The 20,223-nt window shown below is 48.9% G+C and overlaps 1 protein-coding gene across 1 annotated transcript; it reads right to left on the reverse strand.

Moving 5' to 3' along the window:
- Nucleotides 1-317: 317 nt before the first annotated feature.
- Nucleotides 318-19,911, reverse strand: LOC140468506 (serine protease FAM111A-like). The gene is made up of 3 exons (XM_072564584.1): nucleotides 15,594-19,911; nucleotides 11,089-11,211; nucleotides 318-4,726 (listed from the first exon to the last, which is right to left on the reverse strand). The coding sequence occupies exons 2-3, from the start codon at nucleotides 11,161-11,163 to the stop codon at nucleotides 2,975-2,977; spliced, it is 1,827 nt and encodes a 608-aa protein (XP_072420685.1). The 5' UTR covers nucleotides 11,164-11,211; nucleotides 15,594-19,911; the 3' UTR covers nucleotides 318-2,974.
- Nucleotides 19,912-20,223: the final 312 nt, after the last annotated feature.

A 20,223-nucleotide genomic window follows, 5' to 3' on the forward strand; every position in this document is an offset into this window, starting at 1 on the left:
GGTGTCCAGGGGGAGGTGCAGGGAAAGGTGGATTAGCAGTGCAGAATGTGGGGTGACACGGCTGGGCGTGTGGGTCTGGGCGAGATGCTCTTTTGAGGGTCAGTGTGGACTCGATGGGCTGAAAGACCTGCTTCCGCGCTGTAATGATGCTCTGGCTAAAGGATCAAGAACCGTTTTTGGTCCAGTTTTAAGGTGATTTCTTTCTTTTGCCAAAGGGGAGAAAGATCTACCAGGCTACAGGAAGTGTTCAGCAGAGTGCAGATTAAGTAGCAACAGCTTGCCTTTATATGGTTCCTTGTCATCACAGGTGTCTCACAGAGATTCAAAGGAGCATTTATTAGATAAATTAATTGACAGTCAACCGTTTGAAAAGTTACAGATATTAGTGACAAAAAGAACGATACATGATGGGAGACTCAGTGGTTAATGAGTCCTTTACACAGTGTTAATCATGGGAGAGGATTCGGACAAAATATTGGTCATCAGAGACGGAGGAGTTAGTGGGTACGGCGAAAATTGAGAGGATGCATACACTGGAACGGCTGCCTATGGTTAGTGGCCTGGACGGCTTGTGTCCCAAGTTGTGAAGGGAAGTGAGTGAGGAGACACAGGGTAATTGCAGAGGTTTGGAGATTGCAAAGTGTCCTGCACTTATTCAAGAAACAGCCATTTGCAGTCCACCATAGGCCTGCCAGTTTAATGTCAACACCAGGTCATGTTTTTAGAAACGGGGACTTGGAATGATAGGTATGGATTTATAAAAAAAAAAGCAGAACCCGTTAAACAGATCTGATTTTATGTTTTGATGAAGTTACGGAGGTTAGTGAAGGCAAAGTAATGGACGCTGTCTGAATGGATTTTATGAAAGATTTTTACAAGACACCACGAAAGAGGCTCATTAAGATAACTGCTCCCGGATGTGGGGTTTGAATGTCAGCTCGCTTTTAAAACACAGGAAATCGTGGTCAACATTTGTTTTACAGACTGGAGGTTGGCAGAAAGTCTTGTTTGTCACTGCTTTATATATGATTTGAATAGTTTATTTAAAATATTCATTCACGGGATGAGAGCGGCACTGGCCAGCATTTATTGCCCACCCCTAATTGCTCCGAAGGCAGTTCAGAGTCAACCACATTGTTGTGGGTCTGGAGTCACTTGTAGGCCAGACCAGGTAAGGATGGCAGATTCCTTATCGAAGGCACGTTCATGACGCAGATGGGGTGTTCCCAACAATTGACAGTGGATTCATGGTCACCGTCAGACTCTTACTTCCAGGTTTTACTGACCTCAAGTTCCACAATCCGTCGTTGCAGGAATTGAACCTGGTTTCCCAGCGTGTGACCAGGGGCTCTGCATTGACAATCCAGCGATAATACCACTAGGCCATTGCCTCCCATTAAGTAGCACAACACAAGGTGTCATTTATTGACCTTTCTTTGACAGTAGCAAGTAAAGCAGATCTTTTCAAAACATTTGTTCCAGGGATGTCGGTATCACTGACAAGGCCAGGATTTGTTATCCATCTGTAATTGTCCTTGGGAAGGTGATGGTGTGTTGTCATCTTGAACCAATGCTGTTGAACTGGTGCAGGTAGTCCCTCAGTTCAGTGAGGGAGTTGTTGTGGGTCTGGAGTCACATGTAGGCCAGACCAGGTAAGGATGGCAGATTCCTTATCGAAGGCACGTTAGTGACCCAGATGGGGTGTTCCCAACAATTGGCAGTGGATTCACGGTCATCGTCAGACTCTTACTTCCAGGTTTTACTGAGCTCAGGAGTTTCAGGAGTTTAACCCAGTGATAGTGAAGGAAAGGCAGTATACTTCCAAGTTGGCCTGGTGCATGATCTGGAGAGGAACTTGCAGGGGGGTTGTGTTCTGCGTATCTGCTGCACTTTCCTTCCAGATGGTTGTGGTCTTGAATTTGGAAGGTGCTGAGGGACCTTGATAAATTTCAGCAGTGCATCTTGGAAGTGGTACACCCTACTAACTGAGCGTTGGTGGCGGAGGGAGTGAACGTTTGTGGATGTGGTGCCACTCAAATAGGCTGCGTTGTCCTGACTGGTTTGTTCTTGTTGTTGAGTTACAGTAATCCAGGCAAGTGGGGAGTATCCCATCACACCCCTGATTTGTGCTTTGGGATGGGGAAACAGGCATTGGGGATTGAGGAGGTAGATACCTCGCTTCAGTATTCCTCACCTGTAAAGTGAATATGAGGGAGTTTCTGATCGAGGTGTACAGATTCTGACAGGCTTGGATAAGTTTGGCAAAGATAAGGTGTTCATGAAGAGGCACAATAAGTTTATGCGATCGAGATGTAGGAAGTAGATGAGGAAACCTTTTTTTTAACCAGTAATGAACAAGTGTAGTACTGACCTGGGTTCTCTCTCTGTCTCTGTCTGTGTCTCTGTCTCTCTCTCTCTGTCTCTGTCTCTGTCTCTCTCTCTCTGTCTCTCTCTCTCTGTCTCCGTCTCTGTCTCTTTGTCTCTGTCTCTCTGTCTGTCTCTATCTCTCTCTGTCTCTCTCTCTCTGTCTCTGTCTCTTTGTCTCTGTCTCTCTGTCTCTGTCTCTCTGTCTGTCTCTCTCTCTCTCTTTCTGTCTCTGTCTCTCTGTCTCTCTCTCTGTCTCTGTCTCTCTGTCTCTGTCTCTCTCTGTCTGTCTGTCTCTGTCTGTCTCTCTCTTTCTGTCTCTCTCTCTGTCTCTGTCTCTCTGTCTCTGTCTCTTTGTCTCTGTCTCTCTGTCTGTCTCTCTCTCTCTCTGTCTCTGTCTCTCTGTCTCTCTCTCTCTCTCTGTCTCTCTGACTCTGTCTCTCTCTGTCTCTGTCTCTGTCTCTCTCTCTGTTTACAGAGGGGTAGAAAGTGGAGGAGAATAGCTGACCGAAGTTTGGAGATAATATTGAAGCTGAGGCAGGAAAGGAATAGCTGCAACAAGAAGGTGAATTGTGATAATTTGCTTTGAAACGCATGTAGTTGCGTTCTTTCACTGGATGTCCATTGGAACCTCTCCTTGGTCTTGGCACGGAATGTTCCTGTCATCCTGGATTTGGGAAATGAAGTCAAATCCTGGGTGACGAGCCTTCATGTCATTGACAATGGCTTCAATGGTCGGACCATATTCGATCACGCTGTTTCTCTTGGTGCCGATCGGATACTGGTATCCGGCAGCGTGCATTCCCACTAGCTTCCCAGAGGAATCGAACACGGGAGAGCCAGAGGCCCCGTGGAAGAAGCAGGTGTTGTAGGTGATCGTGTCCGAATTTTGGATTTCTTTGAAGCTGTACTTTGTGAAAACCTGCATGTAATATTGGACATTCCGCTGTGGAATAGGGATAACCGTGCAAGTGTCAGTGGATTTGGGAAGGCTTTGAGGATGGCCTATAATGTAGATCACTCCATTCCAGGGAGGGGAGTTTGCAGTGTGCGACACACCTGGAGGTAGTTCTGACTGATCATCATTGGGGACCTTCAACCTCAGCACCGCGTAGTCAAGGCTTTGGTTATACACTTCAAACCACGGTTCAATGTTATACCAGCCCCAGGTCGGCTGGTGCTTCTCCTTGTAGTCAAAGCTGATGGTCACGGCCTTCTCTATTATGGTCTTCCACTCATTGTCAGGCACACCATCACCTACTGCCATCTTCACTACGTGGAAACACGTCAGGATGTATTTGTTTCCCAGGTAGAAGCAAGAGGCAGTGCCTTTATTCCCATTGTTATCCCACTTGACAAATCCAACAGACGCGCTCAATCGCACCAGCATTTCATGCACTGTAATGGGTACCCCATCCACTGCGATCTTCCCAAATTCTTTCTTGAGGAGATTCCAGTTTTTACGGGAATGCTTCTCTCCTTTCTCCTTTCCCAGATATTCATCAACCTGCTTCCTCAGCTCACCCTTCAGCTTCTCCTGTTCTCCTGGTGCATTGCCCTGCTCCTGCCTCTTCTTGGGGCCGGCACGGTCATTGCCGTCCCCATTCTCGTTTCCTGCCGCGTGCCTTTCGTTGCTGACTTGAACTTCAAAGCATTTATCGCGGAGGTCATCGACGGTGAGGGTGAACTGCAGACATCTGTGCTCATCGACCAGGCTCCACACGTTCTGCTCAATGACTGGAGAGAACCTCCCGTCCTTGCGCAGAGCCTCGCGAATGGTCTCACCTTCAAAAGCGTAAACGCACAGATCATGTCCGTCCTCTCGCAGACACGTGTCCTTGACGATAGGTTTTGAACCTGTCCGCAGTTTGCCACCTGTCTTTCCAGTGCTTCTCACACAGAATACAACACATTGCTTGCCTGTAGAGACCTCATCCCGATAGCTGACCTGGCCTTTAACCCGGTAAAAGACCACTTCAAAGTGGGTCTTCTCCGGCAGACATTTACACGGCATTCCCAGATTGATGGCACCCCTCAATTCCCTCTTCCCGATTAAATGGAATGTCTTACCCTCATTTTTCTCTTGTTCTTTCTGGAAAGACGTCGAAGACATTAGAGCAGAATGAATGCTTTCGTCCAGTTTCCCTCTCACCACGTGCTCGGTGCTGTTCCTGTTACTCTGGAAGTTGAACGTGAATTCTTTGACTTGGTTCTCTTCGGTGTTCTCGGTCCCCTTACCCGGGGTTGCCTGCGGCATTTTCCCGGCACCGGTGGAACGGTTCCATTCGGTAAAAGGGCTCCTCCTCTCAGCACCAAACCCTTTTTTCCAGACTGGAGTGGTTGGTGGATTTTCATCAATTCTCTGAAGTGGAGAGCGATCATAAAGTCCACTGAACCATCGGAACGTTACACCCAAATACAATGAGGCCGTTCAGCCCCTTCAGGCTCTTACAAAGGGGACAGCAGGAGGCCGTTCGGCCCCCTTCCCCAGCCTGTTACATAGGGAACAGCAGGAGGCCATTCAGCCCCTTCAGGCTCTTACAAAGGGAACCAGCGGGAGGCCGTTCGGCCCCCTTCCCCAGCCTGTTACACAGGGGGGACAGCAGGAGGCCATTCAGCCCCCTTCCCCAGTCTGTTACACAGGGGAACCAGCGGGAGACCATTCAGCCCCTTCCCCAGCCTGTTACACAGGGAACAGCACGAGGCCATTCAGCCCCTTCCCCAGCCTGTTACACAGGGGGGCAGCAGGAGGCCATTCAGCCCCTTCCCCAGTCTGTTACAAAGGGAACAAGCGGGAGGCCATTCAGCCCTCTTCCCCAGTCTGTTACAAAGGGAACCAGCAGGAGGCCATTCAGCCCCCTTCCCCAGTCTGTCCCACAGGAGGAACAGCAGGAGGCCATTCAGCCCCTCCCCCAGCCTGTTACACAGGGGGGACAGCAGGAGGCCATTCAGCCCCTTCCCCAGCCTGTTACAAAGGGAACCAGCGGGAGGCCATTCAGCCCCTTCCCCAGCCTGTCACACAGGGGGAACAGCAGGAGGCCATTCAGCACCTCCCCCAGCCTGTTACACAGGAGGAACAGCAGGAGGCCATTCAGCCCCTTCCCCAGCCTGTCACACAGGAGGAACAGCAGGAGGCCATTCAGCACCTCCCCCAGCCTGTTACACAGGAGGAACAGCAGGAGGCCATTCAGCCCCTTCCCCAGTCTGTTACACAGGAGGAACAGCGGGAGGCCATTCAGCCCCTTCCCCAGTCTGTCCCACAGGAGGAACAGCGGGAGGCCATTCAGCCCCTTCCCCAGTCTGTCCCACAGGAGGAACAGCAGGAGGCCATTCAGCCCCTCCCCCAGCCTGTTACACAGGAGGAACAGCAGGAGGCCATTCAGCCCCTTCCCCAGCCTGTTACAAAGGGAACCAGCGGGAGGCCATTCAGCCCCTTCCCCAGCCTGTCACACAGGGGGAACAGCAGGAGGCCATTCAGCCCCTTCCCCAGCCTGTTACACAGGGGGAACAGCAGGAGGCCATTCAGCCCCTTCCCCAGCCTGTTACAAAGGGAACCAGCGGGAGGCCATTCAGCCCCTTCCCCAGCCTGTTACAAAGGGAACCAGCGGGAGGCCATTCAGCCCCTTCCCCAGCCTGTTACCCAGAGGAACAGCAGGAGGCCATTCAGCCCCTTCCCCAGCCTGTTACACAGGGGAACAGCAGGAGGCCATTCAGCCCCTTCCCCAGCCTGTTACACAGGGGGGAACAGCAGGAGGCCATTCAGCCCCTTCGCCAGTCTGTCCCACAGGGGAATAGCAGGAGGCCATTCAGCCCCTTCCCCAGTCTGTTTCACAGGGGGAACAGCAGGAGGCCATTCAGCCCCTTCCCCAGCCTGTTACCCAGAGGAACAGCAGGAGGCCATTCAGCCCTCTTCCCCAGCCTGTTACACAGGGGGGACAGCAGGAGGCCATTCAGCCCCCTTCCCCAGCCTGTCCCACAGAGGAACAACAGGAGGCCATTCAGCCCCTTCCCCAGTCTGTTACACAGGGGAACCAGCGGGAGGCCATTCAGCCCCCTTCCCCAGCCTGTCCCACAGAGGAACAGCAGGAGGCCATTCAGCCATCTTCTCCAGCCTGTTACACAGCAACCAGGGGAGCCCACTTAACCTGCTTTTTTCCATTTAATGACTGAAAGCTCCTCTTCATTTGGCCTCTGTGTACCTGCCTTCCTTCGGTTTATGTTTAAGTTTGGACCTGGTCCTGGGATACCTATCAATAGCCCTTTGCCAGGGAGGTACTCTACTGGAGCGGCAGAGTGTGCCTTTTGGGCTTGAAGAACGTAGACCATGCTGGTACGGAAACACCATTGGGGCGATCGGAGGGATCTGAGTGTGGGCCTGGAAAAGCACAGCAGGCCAGGCAGCATCCGAGGAGCAGGAGAATCGATGTTTCAGGCAAGAGCCCTTCATCAGGAATGAGGCTGAAGGGGGTGGCGAGAGAAATGGGAGAGGGGGGGGGTGGGGCTGGGGAGTCAGAGTGGAATAGATGGATGGATATGGGGGAAAATGTGATTGGGTGGAGCGGACCAGAGGGAAGGAAGATGGGCAAGTGGGACAGGTGAAGAGGGCGGTGCCGGGTTGGATCTGGGATAAGGTGGCGGGTTTGGGGGGGGGGGGGGGGTGGGGGAAATGAGGAGACTGGTGAAATCCACATTGATGCTGTGGGGTTGAAGGGTCCCAATGCAGAAGATGAGGGCGTTCTTCCCCCAGGCGCTGGGTGGTAAGGGCTGGGTGACGGAGGAGGCCCAGGACTCGCGTGTCCTTGACGGAATGGGAGGTGGGGGGGGGGGGGGGGGAGGGGGGGGGCGTTGAAGTGTTCGGCCGCAGGGCGGTGGGGATGGTTAGTGCTGGGGTCCTGGAGATGTTCGCTGAAGCGCTCTGCGAGAAGGTGCCCAGTCTCCTCAATGTAACGGAGACCACATCTGGAGCAATGGATACAGTGAATGACCTGCGTGGAGGTTCAGGTGAAACTTTGATGGGTGGGGAAGGCTCCCTTTTTGGGGCCTTGGACAAAGGTGAGGGGTGAGGGGGAGGTGTGGGCACAGGTTTCGCAATTCCTGCAGTAGAAGGGGAGGGTAACGGGAGGACCATTTCACCGGGTTCCTCATTTTACCCTCCTTACTTCTTTTTTTTTTTGCTGGTCTTTGTAAGCTTTCCAATCCTCTGGTTTCCCACTGCCCTTTGCCACCATTATATGCTTCCTCTTTTGCTTTTATGTTATCTCTGACCTCCTTAGTCGGCCATGGTTGCCTCATCCTCCCTGTACCAAGCTGCGTTTTCCTCTGGATTAATCTCTGCCAGGTCTCCTGAATTATTCCCAGAAACCCCAGCCATTGCTGTTCCACTGTCTTTCCTGCTAGGTCCCTCTCCCAGGCAATTCTACCCCAGCACCTCCCTCATGCCTCTGTAGTTGCCTTTATTCAGCTGTAATATCATTCCCTCTCGTGCTCTCTTCTCCCTCTCAAGCTGCAGAGTCAATTCAATATGATAATCACTGCCTCCTGAGTGTCCCTCCCTTATCGAGTCTGCCTCATTGCACAACATTAAATCCAGTATTGCCTGTTCTCTCTAGTGGGCTCCCAACACAAGATGCTCCGAAAAGCCATCTTGTAGACTCTCCACAAATTCCTTTTCTTGCAATCCCTGACCAGCCTGAATTTTCCCAGTCCACATTGAAATCCCCCATGATCACTGCAACTTTGTCTTCCATACACATCCTTTCTATCCCCTGGTGTGTCTTGTGTCCCAGGGATCCCTGTACATGACTCCTGCTACGGTATTTCTTTTTTTAACCTTTGCAGTTCCTCAGTTCTACCCACCATCTGACCCGACTTCATTTCTTACTAACATAGCAATCCCACTCCCCCGACCCAACTGCCTACCTTTTCCACAGGATGTATATCCTTGAATATGCAGCTCCCAATCCTGATCCCGAGTTATGTGATTCACTAGGACCTTGGTCCCAGCACAGTTCAGAGGCAGACCCTCTCATTGGAACAGGTCCCTCCTATCCCCAGTACTGGTGCCAAAGTCGCATGAATTCAAACCCCCACACCAATCTTTGAGCCACGCAGAGAGCTGCTCTTTCTTACTGACCCTGTGCCAATGAGCTGGTGTCTCAGGTCGTCACCCAGAGGTTCGGCGTTTTAATTTCATTCCTCGCCGTTCATATACTTCCTCCGCAGAGCCTCTGCCCTCGTTCTATCGATGTCATTGGTACCTACGCGGACCAGGGCCACTGGAATCATAACCCTTCCCACTCCAAGTTCCTCTGAGATATCCCGAAACCGAGCACCAGGCCGGCAACAGGACCTTCGGGACTCTTGGTCCTGGTCAGAGAGGACAGTGGGTATAATGCCCTCAGACCTGGGAATGGTAACAGATTGTAAGGTGGGATGGTGGTTTGAGGACAGGACATTTATAACAGTTGGTAGTGGTTCTGTTGATGCCTTTTAGACTTGTTTAAATTCCATATTTTTATTGAATTCAAACTGCATTAGTTCTCATGGTGGCACTCAAATCTATCTCCAAAGAACATTCCGGATTCCTTGCTGAAAAATGTGTTGCTGGAAAAGCGCAACAGCTCTCCACAGCACCCCCACCCCGTGGGGAGAAGTTCGATCCTCTGGCAACACATTTTATCACCTCTGATCTCCAGCATCTGCAGCCCTCACGTTCTCCTTCCTGGATTCCTTGTCCAGTGACATTTCCCCCCCCCCACCCCCCGGCTTCACCGCCTGACCTCACGATAATCATTGATCTCCGCTAACATTCCCTGACTGTCGATTCTTCACCTCAGTCCCCAGCAGGTTATCCTTGTTAAAGAAGGAAGATTATCTGACAGAGGCCTGGGCAGAGAGGCTGCAGAGAAGTTGTTTCCCTCGAAGAGGAGAGACTAGCATCCGAGGGCACAGCCTCAAAGTGAAGGGACGACCCTTTTGAACTGAGATGGGGTGAATGTCTTCAGCCAGAGGGTAGAACTCCTTCCCACGGAGTGGGGGGTGGCTGTGGAAACCATCCTTAAGTATCTCGTAGACAGGGATAGGTCCTTAATTGTTCAGGGGACCAAGGGGTTACGAGGAGAAAGCAGGAGCATAGGGCTGAGCCGATGATCAAATGGTAGAGCAGACGGGATGGGCTGAACGGCCCAATTCTGTTTCTTTATCTTGAAAGTCCTTGCCCCCTGTCTGACCCCGGTGCTATTAATGAGGATGGTTGCAGACTGCTGTTTTAACTCCTCCATTGAGTTTATAACTTTCCTCAATGTTTTCTCTGTCTCCCTCTTGTTGGTGGCCTCCTGAATGCAGACATTTGAATACTTTTTGTCATTGATATAAACGATTTGTATGTGAGCATGAGAGGAATTGTTCGGAAGTTTGCAGATGACCAAAATTGGAGGGTGTAGTGGACAGCGAAGGGGGTTCCCTCAGATTACAACAGGATCTGGACCAGATGGGCCAATGGGCTGAGAAGTGGCAGATGGAGTTTAATTCAGATAAATGTGAGGTGCTACATTTTGGGAAAGCAAATCTTAGCAGGAATTATACACTTAATGGTAAGGTCCGAGGGAGTGTGGCTGAACAAAGAGACCTTGGAGTGCAGGTTCATAGCTCCTTGAAAGTGGAGTCGCAGGTCGATAGGATAGTGAAGGCAGCGTTTGGTATGCTTTCCTTTATTGGTCAGAGTATTGAGTACAGGAGTTGGGAGGTCATGTTGGGGCTGTACAGGACATTGGTTAGGCCACTGTTGGAATATTGTGTGCAATTCTGGTCTCCTTCCTATCGGAAAGATGTTGTGAAACTTGAAAGGGTTCAGAAAAGATTTACAAGGAGGTTGCCAGGTTTGGAGGATCTGAGCTACAGGGAGAGGTTGAACAGGCTGGGGCTGTTTTCCCTGGAGCGTCGGAGGCTGAGGGGTGATCTTATAGAGGTTTACAAAATCATGAGGGGCATGGATAGGATAAATAGACAAAGTCTTTTCCCTGGGGTGAGGGAGTCCAGAACTTGAGGGGCGTAGGTTTAGGGTGAGAGGGGAAAGAGACCTAAGGGGCAACTTTTTCACCCAGAGGGTGGTACGTGTATGGAATGAGCTGCCAGAGGAAGTGGTGGAGGCTGGTACAATGACAGTATTTAAAAGGCATCTGGATGGGTATATGAATAGGAAGGGTTTGGAGGGATAAGGGCCGGGTGCTGGCAGGTGGGACTAGATTGGGTTGGGATATCTGGGACAGCATGGACGGGTTGGACTGAAGGGTCTGTTTCCGTGCTGGATAGCTCTATGGCTCTAACTGGGAGCAGAAATTGTCCACTCAATCCCTGGGGCTTGGTTCACGAGTCAATCACCTCACGGTTGATCAGATTCCTCCACTTTCCCACCTAGTCCCAATAACCTCTCAACCCTTTGCTTATCAATGATCTATCTACTTCCGCCTTCAGAATATTCAATTTGCTCCCATTTCCTTTTTGGGGAGGATACCGAGCAGTTTCTTCAAACAGATTCTATCCTTGATCTCTTCTGGGTAACCATTTTCTCCATCCTCCTATTATTCTCCTTAATCCATGTGACCAATCCTCCACCTTTGGTTCCTGCTCTACCGACCCAGAAATATATACAATGTGCTCATGGATCCCTTGAGATAATTATTGCCATCGCGCTTTTTTTAAATCAGCTGGCAGAAGCGCACTAACCTTCAGAAAGGTACAGATGGTCTCCTTTCCCAGTGCTGAAGGTGTTTTGGGTTTCCTGCGTCTTTTCTGAGGCATGATTCAGGTTCAGTGGTTATCGCTGGAGAGTGAAAGGCTGAAATGTCCCTGAAAAATAGTGATTTATTCATCAGACCGCTGATGTCCCGCTGTTGCTCGGCTGCGGGGGAAGAACTTGTAAATGGTGCAGGCATAATAGGACAGAACAGCGAAATTGAAGGAGGGGGCCGTTCAGCCCCTTACGTTTGGCACACGGGAACAGGAGGAGGTGTTTCAGCTCTTTCTTGAACCTGTGACACAGGAACAAGTCGAGGCCATTCAACCCTCTAGCCTGTTCCCAAGGAACAGGAAGAGACCCATTCAGCTGCTCCTCGAGTTTATTACCCAGAAGACCGTGGGGCTATTCGGCTCTTTATCTCATGGTTTTGTTTGTACTCCTTCGGTTCTTGTCACGAATGGGGGTCTATCAGTCTCATTTTTGACATTTTAACTGGATTTCCTGCTTTTCGTTTGAGTATTTTTCCAGATTTCCATTCCCCAATCTGAGAGTCCAGACTTCATCCCTGATCTGTCCTCTCAAATTTTAAGTTCTGCCCCTCCACTACTCCCTAGTAGAGAAAATAGTTTCCCTTAATCAACCCATAAACTCCCTGAAATCATTGTAACTGCTGATTCGATCGCCCCTTGATCCTCTTTGTGGCTTGCTGGCCCTCTGGTGATTGAACAAGGAATGCAGAGGCCAGGACTCCTGGTCTAGAGACACAGGCTCAGATTTTCAACTCACAACTGGTAGCGATCTGGAATTTTTTTTTTTTTGGAGAGCCGTGTCGGGCTTTGTACCCAGCCTGCATTCCCACCCGGAGCGTTTCATCAGCGGTAGGTCTGCCGAGGGAGGTGACCGACCTGAACCCTTTCTCCTCGTGGCTGTCGGAGGCAAAGCTTGTGTGTAATACAAGGAGGTGAGTGACTCGGTATTCAGGCTCCTTCCCGTCACAGTCAGTCAGCTGTTAACCAGATGAAGTAGAGAGCTTGACAGTCAAGAGTTAGAGAGCGTGGTGCTGGAAAAGCACAGCAGGTCCAGGCAGCATCTGAGGAGCAGGAGAATCGACGTTTCGGGCAAAAGCCCTTCATTCCTGATCAGCTTCAGGATCATTCCCGAACCACACTCTCTAACCTTGACTGTAATCTCCAGGATCTGCAGGACCCACTTTCACCCAGAGAGTTGACAGTTGGACAAGGAGAGTTGCTGAGTGAAGGAGACACTGAGTCAAGCAGAGGGTTGCTGAGTGAAGCAAGCATTGAAGAGGGTGAGGGCAAGGCCAGAGATTTAGAGGGGATTTGAGAAAAAAAACTTTTCATCCAGCGTGTGGTGAGAGACTGGAAGGCGTTGTCTGAGAAGGTAGCTGAGGCTGGAAACCTCCCAACCTTTAAAAGGGGCTCGTGTGAGCACTTGCAGTATCACTGGAGGTCGTGTTGATGGTGAGTTTTTATGGGCAGCACAGACTTTCAACTGAAGGGCCTCTTTTGTACTGCACAATATTAGTCTTCGAGGCTGTCAGGTCCCCAAGGCGAAAGTGAAACGTTAATCTTTGAGCTTGTGCTGTAGGGGTTCACGTCAAGTTCAATAACTTTCGCGCCTGTTTTCCTCCTCTTGTATTTTTTATCTGCCCCACCTTCATCTTCGGTCATCTTTGGATAATCCAAAATTGGGAGAATTGATATTTGGATAGTCGAGGTTCATAGAACATAGAAACTTGGAACATAGAAGAATACAGCGCATTACAGGCCCTTTGGCCCTCGATGTTGCGCCGATCCAAGCCCACCTAACCTACACTAACCCACTATCCTCCATATGCCTATCCAATGCCCGTTTAAGTGCCCATAAAGAGGGAGAGTCCACCACTGCTACTGGCAGGGCATTCCATGAACTCACGACTCGGTGAGTAAAGAATCTACCCCTAACATCTGTCCTATACCTACCACCCCTTAATTTAAAGCTATGCCCCCTCGTAATAGCTGACTCCATACGTGGAAAAAGGTTCTCATGGTCAACCCTATCTAAACCCCTAATCATCTTGTACACCTCTATCAAGTCACCCCTAAACCTTCTTTTCTCCAATGAAAACAACCCCAAGTGCCTCAGCCTTTCCTCATAGGATCTTCCTACCATACCAGGCAACATCCTGGTAAACCTCCTCTGCACCCGTTCCAGTGCCTCCACATCCTTCCGATAGTATGGCAACCAAAACTGCACACAATACTCCAGATGCGGCCGCGCCAGAGTCTTATACAACTGCAACATGACCTCAGGACTCCGGAACTCAATTCCTCTACCAATAAAAGCCAGTATGCCATAGGCCTTCTTCACAGCACTATTTACCTGGGTGGCAACTTTCAGAGATCTGTGTACATGGACACCAAGATCCCTCTGCTCATCCACACTACCAAGTATCCGACCATTAGCCCAATACCCCATCTTTTTGTTACTCATACCAAAGTGAATCACCTCACACTTACCCACATTGAACTCCATTTGCCACCTTTCTGCCCAGCTCTGCAGCTTATCTATATCCCGCTGTAACCTGCCACATCCTTCCTCACTGTCAACAACTCCACCGACTTTCGTATCATCCGCAAACTTGCTCACCCAACCTTCTAGCCCCGCCTCCAGGTCATTTATAAAAATGACAAACAGCAATGGTCCCAAAACAGATCCTTGCGGAACACCGCTAGTAACGGCACTCCAAGATGAACCTTTACCATCAACTACTACCCTCTGTCTTCTTCCAGCCAGCCAATTCCTAATCCAAACCTCCAACGCACCCTCAATGCCATACCTCCATATTTTTTGCAGTAGCCTACCATGGGGAACCTTATCAAACGCCTTACTAAAATCCATATACACCACATCTACCACTTTACCCTCGTCCACCTCTGTATATGGATTGCCTTCAGCACAACTAACCCATTTTCTCCCTCTCAGCACTGGCTAACACTGATTTGAGCGTTTCTTCTATCCCGACCAGCTGATCACAATCTCCTTGCTTATTGCCCCCTTTTCAAATCTCTTGCTCAGTTGTGCGCACTCTACCTTTCAAATCTCTCTGTCTCTCCTCTCGCTTGTGCACGTGCACCCAGACATGCGCTCTGGGGCCCTGCCCCAACTCCCTCCCAGTTTGAGGTAGCACGGTGGCTCAGTGGTTAGCACTGCTGCCTCACAGCGCCAGGGACCTGGGTTCGATTCCCGCCTCAGGCAACTGTCAGTGCGGAGTTTGCACATTCTCCCCGTGTCTGCGTGGGTTTCCTCCGGGTGCTCCGGATTCCCCCCCACAATCCAGAGATGTGCAGGTCAGGTGAATTGGCCAGGCTAAATTGCCCGTAGTGTTCAGGGATGTGTAGGTTAGGTGCATTAGTCTGGGATAAATGTAGAGTAGTAAGGCAATGGTGCGGTTGGGTTAATCTTCAGAGGGTCAGTGTGGATTTGTGGATAATCTCGCATTTATCCACAGTATACTTCACTTGTCGTGCACTTGCCCACTTACTCAACTTATCCAAATCACGGTGACACCTCTCTGCATCGTCCTCACCGTCTAGGATTCCACACAGCTTTGGGTCAACTGTAAACCTGGGTATCAGAATAGAACAGATGTGGTGCAAACGATAACCAGAAATATTTTTATGAAGGTGAAGGGTGTGTTTGCAACATGGAACCTCCAGCTGGTGTTATGGGAAAATATTCATAAGATGCTATCGACTTTGCTGTGTGCATCAGAAAGTCAGATGATAAGGAAAGGTCTGTGGATATGGAGACTGTCAAAATGCTAAACTGTGTGCCTAGAAACCCCATGTACAGACCACCAGCACATGGAGGTCAGTGAAATGTATCCCAGTTGAATGTGTGTCCTTTGTTGTCTGTGAGGTGGCAAATGGGTTTCGGGTCACCTTTGCTGAGTCTGGCCCGAAATGTATCTCTAGGACACAGCAAAACAGCAAAGAGTCTTGGGGTTACCTGCGGAAATGGCCTTGGAAGACCATCAGTTCAATCTCAGGGACATGTGGTAGGGCAGTAAATGCTGACCTTGCTGGTGGTGCCACGAATTGATTTCTCAAAAAAAAAACCAGTCGAGACCATGCAAAATCCCCTGATGTTTATTCCCTTTGACCTCAGTCTCATTGATTGTAACATTCAAATCAGAAAATTCATTCCAAAGCCGGCCCGAGTGATACATCTAGACGTGGCCAGCTGTACAGGACCTCAGCCAACTGCTGAACGCATTTGTTTTTTATTTTTAACTCTTCCCGCGCTTTCTTGGTGATTCTTGCCCCTTGTTTAAGTTTTACTCCAAATGGTGTACCGCGGTTATAGATCCTATCCCTGCATTAAATCAATAACTAAGAGCTAAGGCAACGTTGATCCCTTCTCCCTCCCTGACTCGCCTTCCCCAAACATGCTCAAACAAGCACAAAACCCAATATGTTTAATGACTTACAGAAAGAAGGAAGCTTGGAAGAAGCTTCTGCTGTCAGACTGCGAAGAGTTTCGCTGAAAGGCGGGAAGATTTGAATCCTTCCCTGGCTTTCACTTTGGGTCACAGTGATTGGATGCTATTGGCTGCCAAAGAACAGGAACGGAACCACCTCACATCCTGCCCCATGCCCTCACTTCCCCATGCCTCAGTCAGTTAGTAAATGCAGGCGGATATATCAGTGTAAGGTCCCGCATTTATTTCATGGAAAACGAAACCTTTCCTTTCACATTGAAATGGGATATTTAGCTTTAGAATCCCAGAAACGTACAGCATAAAAGGAAGACCTTTTTGGCTCATTGTGCCTCGGCCAATTCTTTGGATGTTGTGTCCAATTAGTCTCACTCCACTCCTTTAACCCCATAGCCCTGTAAATTAACCCTTCAGATGCACATCGAATTGATCATACCCCGACAAAATTTGCTGCCTCCTATCACCCATAGCCTATATACTCCCCTCCCTGAAGTACATATGCAGTTTCTAATTACCGCTGTGAGAAACGAAGCTCACTCACTTCAGTAATTTCAGTCCAAGGCAAGATCCGAATCAGTAGTGTCATTTATTTTACTCTTGCAAAAGAGGGTGTGGTGTCCACAGTCCACAAGGCAGGGACACACACACACACACACACACTCACACACACACTGAATTCAACTAGTACACAACATTTACGTAAGTTGGTTCCTATTCTCTCCTCCCATTGCTCCTCCCCTGTTTACGTCTCCCACCTCTCTAAGACTGGCGCCCATTACTCTTGTTCATCTCTTGCCTTATCCAGCCTTGTCTGCGACAAAATGCTTATTTCTGGCCTCACAAGGCTGTTTCACCACATCCTCCCTCACTTGTTATGACCTTATGACCTCATGACTTCTTGAATGTGGTTTGCTCTTGGTTTTTGCAGAAGCGGGAAACAGATGCTTATAACTACTGTTTGTACAGACGTATCGAGCTTAACCCCCTCCCCTCACAGCACCTTATCTATTTGTCTGTAACATCTACCATTCTTTGCAGGCTAGTACAAAAACAATTATGTATTTCCTTCACATCGTTTCCATTCTTGTTGACTCAGCTCTTGGCTGAAACAATTACACACTGGTGCGAGTTCATTTACCTTGCATAAGTAATCATAATTGCAGAAGTAACACTTACTTTACCTATATCCCACAATTTCCCCCTTTTTCTTTAATTATCATTTGTTACCTTCTGCATTTTTCTGATGTCACTTCCAAATTGACGAGCATCTTACCCAAAATTTCATTTATTTTGGAAATCTCCCTGAGGTCACTTCTTCCTTCATTGTTTAACAGGTAGAGCCCTTCTCTCCAATTACTCTTTAGGGGCATTTGTTTCATTAAGGTCGTCACAATCAGTCTCTGGGTGGGCCCTTTGTATACAGGGTATGATACAACAGCCAATGGCTACCAATACCCCGGCTACTACTCTCAGGGAAGTAAGGATGGAAACCACCACCCCCGTCCATTTCCCAAACCATGATTCCAGCCATCCCGTGAGAGATGTGTCTACTCCTGGATTCCCAGCCAGTTCCTCTGCTAAGGTAGTCAATCCCCTTAAGGCCCGAGTAATTGAACCATCAGGTGCAGTGTTATTAGGAATAAAGGTACAACAGCTTCCTCCTAACATCGCACACACACACACACACACACACACACACCCTTTTTCCGCTAAAATCATACCAAGGGCCATTCTATTTTCCCAGGCCATCCGACTTGTCGCATCAAGCTGGTCTGATATTCCTTTAACCGCGCATCTCTTGTATAATTTATAAATCCCTGTTGATAATAGAAAATGGAATTTATCCAATCTACATTTTGATTAATTGTTACCCACCAGAAGAGAGCTGACTCAAAGCCCGCGGCAATCTGGTTATGAGCCTTGAACTCATCAGGTAATCCCCTCGGGACTCCTATAGAGTCTAGATAAATCCTGTCATCGAAAGAAGTGTCTAACAGTGATCTCTTACCCCTTCCCTTTCTCCCTACTCTCTTTTCCTTCTCAAATGCCAGGGTAAATGGAATTGCCAATTGTACATATCCCTCTCCAATCCTGAGGGAGGGTGGGTCTCTATATTTTGCCTCCACAGTCCCACCACAGATCCGCTCGGGGAACCTTTGGTGCTGAGTAGTTCCCTCCCTTGTCCGTTTCGGTGACATTCTTAATCTCTGTACATAATTTCAGCTGCCCCCAAATCTCCGGACCGATTTGTACCTCGTCTACGCACACGCCACGTGTGATTTCCGACTGCGGCTGGAAACATGGAGGGGGGGGGGAGCTTTTAAGTCTTTCTTCTCCAAGGGAGGGAACATCAGAGATCAGGAGGTACAGTTCCACGCCGCCTCATCCTGCTACAGGGCTATCATACATTTCATGCCCTTCCTGTCTCGCGGGGAAAGGGAACCACGTGGGCCACTGGCCTACAGGAGGCACATGCATAGCAATTGCCTTTATTCAGACTTTTTACAGTATACTTTACCCATTCAACCCAGGCATTTGCAACCCCACATCCAGTTTCTATTTCAATGGTCTGTTTTACGTCCTCGACCTCTATAATTTTTACTCCTTTAAGGTCATCGGGAGGGGTGAAAGGTTGTACCTTATTATCCAGTAGTTCTACCCGTTTTCCCTGTCCTACGCTAATTCGAAAACAACAGCCTGAGAAATCATTCCCACTTGCTTTCATTTCTATCCCAAATGTTTCATTTAATTGTATTTCATAGCTCCCCCCCTCCCAGAATTGCTCTGTGCCATGTGGTTTTCTTTATCGTTAGGTATATTGGGTTACACTTTTTATCGGGACAATCGAGAGCTGGTCGGAAGGGGGCCCAGTGTACTGTGACGAGACCATTCTACCAAGTACCATCCCCAAGGCCATTCCCATAGGACTTAAGCTGTGGTACTGTCTCTGATTATCTACATCCCCACAATTTACTAAGCTGCATGAATCAGTGTCTATTACTTGTGGATTATCAGACTCAGGAACCGTTAATAATACGTATGAAAATGATATTTGACAAAATCCCGATCCTAAGAGGGCTAGCATCATAACTCTAAACATCCCCAGCATTCTAAAAAAATCGTGCTGAAGCACAAAAAGACTTAAAATACAATCTTACAGAAATAATCCCGCGCTCGGGTCGCCACTGTATAATCAGTTACTCAAAGTCTCTTTAGTCTGAGTTTCAGCGCTTCTTGCGTTGATTCGGCTGTCCAAACTTCTTCCTCCACGGGAGGGTCCACTGGCCCTTTGATCCGAGTGTAGCGAGTCCAGCCTTTCCCCCACCGTCCTTATTGCCGTTCCGATAGTCAAAAGAGCCTGGTTTCGGCCCTTCCCAGTCCGGCTGCAATTTAGTCTCTGTCTATGATTTTACTAAGACCCCCCCAGTCTCCCGGTTGAATCGGATGAACAGCGGGGCAGAGTCTGCGCCAATAAACCCTGTTCCCTGAGGAAAGACAAAGAGGAGGACAAGCCCAGAATATGCTTCTTTCAGAACAAATCTTTAGTTTCTGGGATTGGCAGCGGCCAGAGATAGGAGTTTCCCCAGGACCTGGGACAGTAGGTATTAGGGAATAAACCACCCGCTTCCTGTGGATTCAGGGCTGCTTCTTTCATTACCTCATCAGCCGGTAACGTAGCTTTCTAACCTTTAATTAACAATGAATTAATGCGTTCATGTTTTAAATTAACCAGGAATCAATGTGACAGGTCACTGAGAATGTTTGAAGGGATCCTGCCGATTAATATTGATTCAGGCGAGCACCATCGATTTACTGTAAATATTAATTATTAATTATATATTATACAAATGTAAAGGTAATTCAGGGTGGAAACGCAGCAAGTGACCAAAACACTTTTAAAGCTGTAATTGCGCAGTTCTGTTTGTTGACCAGTCACTTGCGCTTTCTCGTTCTGTTTCTGCAATTGTTTGGCTCAAGCACATTCATTTTTAAGAACCTCAACAGATTTCACAGCACCATTTGCAGTTACTTCAGTCCCAGTTTGGTGGCAGTATCTTGTCGTGAGCGCAAAACTGATTCTTCGTGCCTCTCATCACAAAACTGTCACCATAATCCGACTAACTCTTTCGTTCCCCCTGTTTCGGGCTTGAATTTTAAGGATGACCTTTTGCTGCCCCCATATCGACGAGGAAAACTGCGTCCTCTTTATAAAGTCCCACCTTTAAATTTACCAAGGGTTCCTGGTGGGTCCCCGGGGGGCAGGAGCCCCTGACGCCTCTATTTTTCACCAAGCTTCATAAACAGTACTGCCTTCACTTCCTTTTTCAGATCTGGACACTCCCTCTTAAAGTGACCCGTGCTTCCGCAGTAATAACATCCCGCTGTGGGGATCCTTGTCCCTGTCCACCAGACCCCTTAACATCTCCTCCCCGAGGTTTCTGGTTTCTTTCTCCTTTTAGTTTTATCCTTTGCTTTATTATCTCATCAACCGTGGGCTATCATTATGTCTGCCTTTTGTTTCTGCTTCTCATGTTACGCCGACAGATCAATTGCTGACCTGATTTAGGGCCAACTCATGGCCGTTCTTCATCACCCAATGTTTTATTTAGACCTTGAGAAT

This window comes from Chiloscyllium punctatum, chromosome 47 (genome assembly GCF_047496795.1).
Source record: "Chiloscyllium punctatum isolate Juve2018m chromosome 47, sChiPun1.3, whole genome shotgun sequence".
Lineage (NCBI taxonomy): Eukaryota > Metazoa > Chordata > Chondrichthyes > Orectolobiformes > Hemiscylliidae > Chiloscyllium > Chiloscyllium punctatum.

Excerpts from the sequence above, each read along its gene's own strand:
- LOC140468506 (XM_072564584.1), bottom strand. The coding sequence starts at position 11,163 with ATGCCTCAGAAAAGACGCAGGAAACCCAAAACACCTTCAGCACTGGGA. Across the intron at positions 4,727-11,088 it reads CCATCTGTACCTTTCTGAAG|AGAATTGATGAAAATCCACC; the intron begins GTTAGTGCGCTT and ends TCTCCACTTCAG.